Source organism: Anolis carolinensis, unplaced genomic scaffold (genome assembly GCF_035594765.1).
Source record: "Anolis carolinensis isolate JA03-04 unplaced genomic scaffold, rAnoCar3.1.pri scaffold_14, whole genome shotgun sequence".
Lineage (NCBI taxonomy): Eukaryota > Metazoa > Chordata > Lepidosauria > Squamata > Dactyloidae > Anolis > Anolis carolinensis.
In genome coordinates, this window is record NW_026943825.1 from 15,850,866 (window position 1) to 15,861,216 (window position 10,351).

At 41.4% G+C, this 10,351-nt stretch overlaps 1 protein-coding gene across 2 annotated transcripts in view; it reads left to right on the plus strand.

Annotated features, from left to right (window-relative positions):
* Positions 1-3,533, plus strand: part of adam15 (ADAM metallopeptidase domain 15) — a 48,467-nt gene extending 44,934 nt beyond the window's left edge. For both annotated transcript variants that reach the window (XM_062964971.1, XM_062964970.1), the window contains 2 exons: positions 1-77; positions 3,171-3,533. The exon at positions 1-77 is cut by the window's left edge and continues 48 nt beyond it. In XM_062964971.1, coding sequence (XP_062821041.1) covers positions 1-77; positions 3,171-3,219 — 126 coding nt within the window. In that variant the 3' untranslated portion in view covers positions 3,220-3,533. The remainder of the gene's footprint in view (positions 78-3,170) is intronic.
* Positions 3,534-10,351: the final 6,818 nt, after the last annotated feature.

Consider the following 10,351-nt stretch of genomic DNA (forward strand, 5'->3'; position numbering starts at 1 on the left):
GACCCTCCTCTGCGGACGGAGCCCTGCGGACCCTTCACCGCTGGACAAGAGCCCCCCGCACACAGGCTGCCCTCCAGGTCAGGACTAATAATAATAATAATAATATAATAATAATAATAATAATAATAATAATAATAACCAGTACAAGAAAACCGCACTACAAACTAGAGCAGAATCAGTACAAGAAAACCGCACTACAAACTAGAGCAGAATCAGTACAAGAAAACCGCACTACAAACAAGAGCAGAATCAGTACAAGAAAACCTCACTACAAACTAGAGCAGAATCAGTACAAGAAAACCGCACTACAAACTAGAGCAGAATCAGTACAAGAAAACCGCACTACAAACTAGAGCAGAATCAGTACAAGAAAACCGCACTACAAACTAGAGCAGAATCAGTACAAGAAAACCGCACTACAAACTAGAGCAGAATCAGTACAAGAAAACCGCACTGCAAACTAGAGCAGAATCAGTACAAGAAAACCGCACTACAAACTAGAGCTGACAGCTGGCACAACAAAACATTGCATGGAAAGTTCCTTGACAAAATGGAAGAAAAAGCTGATAAGTAGAAGACCTGGCTCTGGCTCACGAATGGGACCCTGAAGAAGGAAGGAGACAGAAGGCCTGATCCTTGCAGCCCAGGAGCAAGACATCAGGACAAAGGCAATTCAGGCCAAGATCGAAAAATCAGCTGATGACCCAAAATGCAGACTCTGCAAGGAAACTGACAAAACCATGGATCATATCCTCAGCTGCTGTAAGAAAATCGCACAGACAGACTACAAACAGAGGCACAACTCTGTGGCCCAAATGATTCATTGGAACTTATGCCTCAAGTACCACCTCCCAGGAGCAAAGAACTGGTGGGATCACAAACCTGCAAAAGTATTGGAAAATGAGCACACAAAGATACTGTGGGACTTCCGAATCCAAACTGACAAAGTTCTGGAACACAACACACCAGACATCACAGTTGTGGAAAAGAAAAAGATTTGGATCATTGATGTCACCATCCCAGGTGACAGTCGCATTGACGAAAAACAACAGGAAAAACTCAGCCGCTATCAGGACCTCAAGACTGAACTTCAAAGACTCTGGCAGGAACCAGTGCAGGTGGTCCCGGTGGTGATGGGCACACTGGGTGATTTTGTGATACGAAATCCAGCATATCTATCTTGTTTGCTGTGTCATACGATAAAATAATAATAATAACAAAAAACAAATTTCAGCTATCAAACATCTAAGAATTCTCTCAAAATTTCACATCTGATGTACATGGATGACCTGAAGCTGTATGGGAAAACAGAAACTGAAATCCAGTCTCTGACCAACACTGTCCGAATTTTTAGCACTGATATCAGCATGGAGTTTGGTTTGGACAAATGTTCAACAGTGGCATTGAAGAAGGGAAAAATCATGGAAAGTGAGGGCATAAATATGCCTAATGGTCAAACAATAAAGTGTCACCAACCAGAGGCGTATAAATATCTGGGCAGATTACAAAATCCAGCATGTCCATCTTGTTTGCTGTGTCATAATAAAATAATAATAATAATAATCATAATCATAATAATACATCACACAGTCCTAGACACTTGGGAAGTGTTCGATTTGTGATTTTGTGATACGAAATCCAGCATGTCTATCTTGTTTGCTGTGTTATAATACAATAATAATAATAATAATACATCACACAGTCCTAGACACTTGGGAAGTGTTTGACTTTTGTGATACGAAATCCAGCATGTCTATCTTGTTTGCTGTGTCATAATAAAATAATAAAATAATAATAATAATAATAATAATAATAATAATAATAATAATAATAATAATACATCACACAGTCCTAGACACTTGGGAAGTGTTTGACTTGTGATTTTGTGATACGAAATCCAGCATGTCTATCTTGTTTGCTGTGTCATAATAAAATAATAATAATAATAATAATAATATAATAACTTGGGAAGTGTTTGACTTGTGATTTTGTGATATGAAATCCAGCATGTCTATCTTGTTTGCTGTGTCATAATAAAGTAATAATAATAATAATAATAATAATAATAATAATAATACATCACACAGTCCTAGACACTTGGGAAGTGTTCGACTTGTGATTTTGTGATACGAAATCCAGCATATCTATCTTGTTTGCTGTGTCATAATAATAATAATAATAATAATAATAATAATAATAATAATAATACATCACACAGTCCTAGACACTTGGGAAGTGTTCGATTTGTGGTTTTGTGATACGAAATCCAGCATGTCTATCTTGTTTGCTGTGTCATAATAAAGTAATAATAATAATAATAATAATACATCACACAGTCCTAGACACTTGGGAAGTGTTCGATTTGTGATTTTGTGATACGAAATCCAGCATGTCTATCTTGTTTGCTATGTCATAAAATAATAATAATAATAATAATAATAATAATAATAATAATAATAATAATAATAATAACAATAATGATATCACACAGTCCTAGACACTTGGGAAGTGTTTGACTTTTGTGATACGAAATCCAGCATGTCCATCTTGTTTGCTGTGTCATAATAAAGTAATAATAATAATAATAATAATAATAATAATAATAATAATAATACATCACACAGTCCTAGACACTTGGGAAGAGTTCGACTTGTGATTTTGTGATACGAAATCCAGCATATCTATCTTGTTTGCTGTGTCATAATAAAATAATAATAATAATAATAATACATCACACAGTCCTAGACATTTGGGAAGTGTTCGATTTGTGATTTTGTGATACGAAATCCAGCATGTCTATCTTGTTTGCTGTGTCATAATAAAATAATAATAATAATAATAATAATACATCACACAGTCCTAGACATTTGGGAAGTGTTCGATTTGTGATTTTGTGATACGAAATCCAGCATGTCTATCTTGTTTGCTGTGTCATAATAAAGTAATAATAATAATAATAATAATAATAATAATACATCACACAGTCCTAGACACTTGGGAAGTGTTCGACTTGTGATTTTGTGATACGAAATCCAGCATGTCTATCTTGTTTGCTGTGTCATAATAAAGTAATAAATAATAATGGTAATAATAATAATAATAATTGCCATGATGATATTAGCAGTGATAATAACATTAATTGGAAAAATAATTGTGTGCTTCTTTTGCAGACCGGCTCCGCCTCCGCCTCCGTCTTCGGTCCATTTCTTCCAGGTCTGAGGATTGACTTGCATTGGTCAAGAAGGCCGGAGGATGGATGACCTTCCGTGGCCTTGGCTGGACTTTGCAGCGGTCAAGGACTGACCACGAGGATTTTGCACTGGAAAAACGAATGTGTGGGTTGTGCACAATTGTGCACAAGCAATAGAAAGGGATTGTGCAATTGGGCACAAGGGGTTGATTGTGCACAGTTGTGCACAATGGATATATATATATAGAGAGAGATATATATTTGTGTGTTTACGTGTTTGTTTGTTTGTGTGCGTTGCGCTCAGAGAATATATCGGGGAAGCCCTTTCCCCAAAGGCATTCTATTCTATGGGTTGTCGTTGTGAGTTTCCAGAAGCATTCTCTCCTGACGTTTCGCCCACATCTACGGCAGGCATCCTCAGAGGTTGTGCGGTCTGTTGGAAAACTAGGCCAGTGGGGTTTATATACCTGTGGAATGATGTTCAGGATGAAGGAGAGACGAATGTTGCAATGGGTCACCTTGATTAGCATTGAATAGCCTTTTAATAATAATAGAGTAAAAATAATACAGATAATAATAATAATAATAATAACAAATACAGGAAAACAATACATGTAATAATAAATAGAGTAAAATAATAAATGCAATAATAATAATAATAATAACACCAGAGTGAAATAATAAATGTATTATTAATAACAATAAAAATAGAGTAAAATAAATGTAAGAGTAGCAACAGTAATAGAGAAAAATAATACAGTAGAGTCTCGCTTATCCAAGCCTCTGGATTATCCAAGCCATTTTTGTAGTCAATGTTTTCAATATATCGGGATATTTTGGTGCTAAATTCGTAAATACAGTAATTACTACATAACATGACTGCGTATTGAACTGCTTTTTCTGTCAAATTTGTTGTAAAACATGATGTTTTGGTGCTTGATTTGTAAAATCATAACCTAATTTGATGTTTAATAGGCTTTTCCTTAATCTCTCCTTATTATCCAACATAGCCGCTTATCCAATGTTCTGTCAGCCGTTTATGTTGGATAAGTGAGACTCTACTGTAAATAATAATAATAATAATAATAATAATGTAATTTTATTCTTGTATCCCGCCTCTATTCCCCGCAGGGACTCAGGGCGGCTTACAAATGCAAAAGAGTATACGTACAAAAACATCAAATACTGAAAACGCACAAACGAAAAATTAAAACATACGATTAAAAATCAAACCATTAATAAGACAAAGTTAAAACACATCAATAAAAATATATCAAAATACAATATAATTAATATAATACTGTAATAGTATAATACTGTAATACAGTAGAGTCTCACTTATCCAAGCCTCGCTTATCCAAGCCTCTGGATAATCCAAGCCATTTTTGTAGTCAATGTTTTCAATATATCGTGATATTTTGGTGCTAAATTCATAAGTACAGTAATTACAACATAACATTACTGCGTATTGAACTACTTTTTCTGTCAAATTTGTTGTATAACATGATGCTTTGGTGCTTAATTTGTAAAACCATAACCTAATTTGATATTTAATAGACTTTTCCTTAATCCCTCCTTATTATCCAAGATATTCGCTTATCTAAGCTTCTGCTGGCCTGTTTAGCTTGGATAAGTGAGACTCTACTGTATATATCTCATTTGCTGTTTCACACTATATCTTTGTGTCAATAATTGTAATATAATACTAATAAGAATACAATATAATGATTGTATGTTATATATGACATGCAATATCACTACTAATATTGGAGTATTACCCCCCCCCCCCTCCAACCGGCCAATCACAGGCCTCCCTTTCCCGCATCCCCCCCCCCTCCGTGAGAACAGGGCCGATCCCCGTTTATAGGAGGCTGCACCCGGTAATTCCACTACATACGTGACTCACAGCCACAAACGCTGCTGCCGCCGCCTCCGCCTCTGAAGCCGGGCCAAAGCAACCCTATGGACCGGATGGGCTAGATGGCCTCTAGGGAGCCCCCTCCCATTAAGAGAGTGGGTCAAGCTTTCCCCCCAGGGAAATATAATAATAATAATAATAATAATAATATATAATAATAATAATAATAATAATAATAATAATAATAATAATAATATCTAAGAAATCTCACAAAATTTCGCATCTGATGTACATGGATGACCTGAAGCTGTATGGAAAAACCGAAACAGAAATCCAGTCTCTGACTAACACTGTCCGAATTTTTAGCAACATGGAGTTTGGCTTGGACAAATGTTCGACAGTGGCATTGAAGAAGGGAAAAATCATTGAGAGTGAGGACATAAATATGCCTAATGGCCAAACAATAAAGTGTCACCAACCAGAGGCCTATAAATATCGGCATATTACAGCTGGACAACATCAAGCATGAACATGTGAAGACTGTGGTCAGCAAAGACTACTCACAAAGGGTCAGAAAAATCCTCAAAAGCAAGCTCAATGGAGGCAACACCATCAAGGCCATAAACACCTGGGCCATACCTGTCATAAGATAGACTGCTGGCATTATAAACTGGACACAGGCAGAACTGGACAATTTGGACAGAAAAACAAGAAAACTCATGACCATTCATCATTCACTGCACTCTCGCAGTGATGTTGACTGGCTCTATCTGCCTAGAAGATCAGGGGGCAGAGGACTCTTACAAGTCAAACAAGCAGTCAAAGAAGAAGAACATGCCCTGCAGAATATGGAAAGCAAAGTGAGGAACCTGCTTGGATTGAAGTCAAAAATCAGAAACTCCTCAAAGCACAGCAGACAAAACCAGTACAAGAAAACTGCACTACAAACTAGAACAGAATAAGTACAAGAAAACCGCACTACAAACTAGAGCTGACAGCTGGCACAACAAAACACTGCATGGAAAGTTCCTTGACAAAATTGAAGGAAAAGCTGAGAAGGAGAAGACCTGGCTCTGGCTCACGAATGGGACCCTGAAGAAGGAAGGAGACAGAAGGCCTGATCCTTGCAGCCCAGGAGCAAGACATCAGGACAAAGGCAATTCAGGCCAAGATTGAAAAATCAGCTGATGACCCAAAATGCAGACTGTGCAAGGAAACCGACGAAACCATGGATCATATCCTCAGCTGCTGTAAGAAAATCGCACAGACAGACTACAAACAGAGGCACAACTATGTGGCCCAAAGGATCCATTGGAACTTATGCCTCAAGTCCCACCTCCCAGCAGCAAAGAACTGGTGGGATCACAAACCTGCAAAAGTCTTGGAAAATGAGCACGCAAAGATACTGTGGGACTTCCGAATCCAGACTGACAAAGTTCTGGAACACAACACACCAGACATCACAGTTGTGGAAAAGAACAAGGTTTGGATCATTGATGTCGCCATCCCAGGGGACAGTCGCATTGACGAAAAACAACAGGAAAAACTCAGCCGCTATCAGGACCTCAAGACTGAACTTCAAAGACTGGCAGAAACCAGTGCAGGTGGTCCCGGTGGTGATGGGCACACTGGGTGCCGTGCCAAAAGGTCTCAGCCGGCATTTGGAAACAATAGACATTGACAAAATTACGATCTGCCAACTGCAAAAGGCCACCCGACTGGGATCTGCACGCATCATCCGACAATACATCACACAGTCCTAGGCACTTGGGAAGTGTTCGACTTGGGATTTTGTGATATGAAATACAGCATGTCTGTCTTGTTTGCTGTGTCATACAACGTCGTTGTGTCAATAATAATAATAATACATGTTATTTATTTGCATTTTCTGATCGCTATGGGATTCTGGGAGTTGTAGTTTCACTAAGGGCACGTCTATATTTGTCGAATGAATGCCTCTGGATCCCACCTACAGCTTCCAGGATGTACCCATAGAAGGACAAAAAGACCTTGGGAAACTACAACTCCCAGGATCCATTGCCTTGAGCTGCATTCATTCTGTAATAGAGGTGCACCCAAAGACCTTGGGAAACTGCAACTCCCAAGATGCAAAGAAAGGCAGCAAAAAAAAGAGAGAGAAAGGCCTTGGGAAACTACAACTCGCCTCGAAGTGCCTGGCAGCTCACAGTGATGCTAAAGTGCATTCTTTCTACACGTAAACAGCAGACCTTGGGAAACTGCAACTCCCAGGATCCATTGCTTTGAGCTGCATTCATTCTGCAATAGAGGTGCACCCAAAGACCTTGGGAAACTGCAAGTCCCAGGATGCAAAGAAAGGCAGGAAAAAAGAAAGACCTTGGGAAACTACAACTCCCAGGATCCATTGCTTTGAGCTGCATTCATTGTGCAATAGAGGTGCAGCCAAGGACTTTGAGAAACTACAGCTCCCAGGGTATATCCAGAGAAGGGCAAAAAGACCTTGGGAAACTACAACTCCCAGGATCCATTGCTTTGAGCTGCATTCATTGTGCAATAGAGGTGCACCCAAACACCTTGGGAAACTGCAACTCCCAGGATCCATTGCTTTGAGCTGCATTCATTGTGCAATAGAGGTGCACCCAAAGACCTTGGGAAACTACAACTCCCAGGATCCAATGCTTTGAGCTGCATCCATTGTGCAATAGAGGTGCACCCAAAGACCTTGGGAAACTACAACTCCCAGGATCCAATGCTTTGAGCTGCATTCATTGTGCAATAGAGGTGCACCCAAAGACCTTGGGAAACTACAACTCCCAGGATCCAATGCTTTGAGCTGCATTCATTGTGCAATAGAGGTGCACCCAAAGACCTTGGGAAACTACAACTCCCAGGATCCAATGCTTTGAGCTGCATCCATTGTGCAATAGAGGTGCACCCAGACACCTTGAGAAACTACAACTCCCAGGATCCATTGCTTTGAGCTGCATTCATTGTGCAAAAGAGGTGCACCCAAAGACCTTGGGAAACTACAACTCCCAGGATGCAAAGAAAGGCAGCAAAAAAAGAGAGAAAGTCCTTGGGAAACTACAACTCGCCTGGCAGCTCAAAGTGATGGTGGGGCTGGGAGGGCAAGGGTTAAGCCCCTGGCCCCGCCCCCTCCTCCTCCCCCTCCTCCCCCCTCCCCTCGGGCAAGATGCCTTTGTTTATTTTTTTCCCCTCTCCTCCCCCCTCCCTTTTTTTTTTTCTTTTTTTGCCCGGGACGCGCGCTGCGATTGGTGGAAAGTTGGAGTCGGGGGCGTGGCTTGGGGCAGCCTCAGCGTTCCTTTGGGAGGGGGGAGCCGCGCGCTCCTTTTCCAAGCCAAGAAGGCAAGAAGGAAGGAAAGAAAGAAAGAAAGAAAAGAGGAGAGAAAGGAGGAGGAGGATGCGGGGGGCCCTGGGCCCTTTGTGGGGGTCCCTTCTGCTCCTGGCCCCCCTCCTCGCGCCCCCCAAGGGACACGCCCTCCGGCACCAGGTCTTCTGGAACTCCAGCAACCCCAGGTGAGGGAAGGAGGGATGGAAAGAAAGAAAGAAAGAAGGGATGAAAAGAAAAGAAAGAAGGAAGGAAGGAAAGTGGGGTGGGACTCTTTGGGGCGCCCCTTACTCTCCTGGGAAGGATTTGCCCCCCCCCCCCCCAAATGGAGTCTTAGGGGTCTTGTGGGAGAGAAGGATGGAAGGAGAAAGAAAGATGGAAAGAAGGATGAAAAGAAAGAGAGAAGAGGTGGAAAGATGGAGAGAAGGAGGGAGGAAGAAGGGAGGGATGGAGGGGCTGGACTTTGGAGTTGGGTTTTGGGGTGGAGGTTCCCACCCCAAGAATGGAGTCTTATGGGAGAGAAGGAGGGAAGGAGAGAAAGAAAGAAAAGAAAAGAAAGAAAGAAAGAAAGAAGAGGTGGAAAGATGGAGAGAAGGAGGGAGGGAGGAATGGAGGGACTTTGGAGATGGATTTTAGGGTGGAGGTGCCCCCCAAGAATGGAGTTTTATGGGAGAGAAGGATGGAAGGAGAGAAAGGAAGGAAGGAAGGAAAGAAAGAAAGAAGGGAAAGAAAGGAGGGAAGGAAGGAAGGAAAGAAAGAAAGAAAGAAGGATGAAAAGAGGGATTGAGGGACTAGACTTTGGAGTTGGGTTTTGGGGTGTAGATCCCCCCAAGAATGGACTCTTAGGGGTCTTATGGGAGAGAAGGATGGAAGGAGAGAAAGAGAAAGAAAGAAAAGAAAGAAAGAAAGAAGTGGTGGAAGGATGGAGAGAAGGAGGGAGGGAGGAATGGAGGGACTTTGGAGATGGATTTTAGGGTGGAGGTTCCCCCCAAGAATGGAGTTTTATGGGAGAGAAGGATGGAAGGAGAGAAAGGAAGGAAGGAAGGAAGGAAGGAAGGAAGGAAGGAAGGAAGGAAAGAAAGAAAGAAAGAAGGGAAAGAAAGGAAGGAAGGAAAGAAAGAAAGAAGGATGAAAAGAGGGATTGAGGGACTAGACTTTGGAGTTGGGTTTTGGGGTGTAGATCCCCCCAAGAATGGACTCTTAGGGGTCTTATGGGAGAGAAGGATGGAAGGAGAGAAAGAGAAGGAAAGAAAAGAAAGAAAGAAGTGGTGGAAGGATGGAGAGAAGGAGGGAGGGAGGAATGGAGGGACTTTGGAGATGGATTTTAGGGTGGAGGCTCCCCCCAAGAATGGAGTTTTATGGGAGAGAAGGATGGAAGGAGAGAAAGGAAGGAAGGAAGGAAGGAAGGAAGGAAGGAAGGAAGGAAGGAAGGAAGGAAGGAAAGAAAGAAGGGAAAGAAAGGAAGGAAGGAAAGAAAGAAAGAAGGATGAAAAGAGGGATTGAGGGACTAGACTTTGGAGTTGGGTTTTGGGGTGTAGATCCCCCCAAGAATGGACTCTTAGGGGTCTTATGGGAGAGAAGGATGGAAGGAGAGAAAGAGAAAGAAAGAAAAGAAAGAAAGAAAGAAGTGGTGGAAGGATGGAGAGAAGGAGGGAGGGAGGAATGGAGGGACTTTGGAGATGGATTTTAGGGTGGAGGTTCCCCCCAAGAATGGAGTTTTATGGGAGAGAAGGATGGAAGGAGAGAAAGGAAGGAAGGAAGGAAGGAAGGAAGGAAGGAAGGAAGGAAGGAAGGAAGGAAGGAAGGAAAGAAAGAAGGGAAAGAAAGGAAGGAAGGAAAGAAAGAAAGAAGGATGAAAAGAGGGATTGAGGGACTAGACTTTGGAGTTGGGTTTTGGGGTGTAGATCCCCCCAAGAATGGACTCTTAGGGGTCTTATGGGAGAGAAGGATGGAAGGAGAGAAAGAGAAGGAAAGA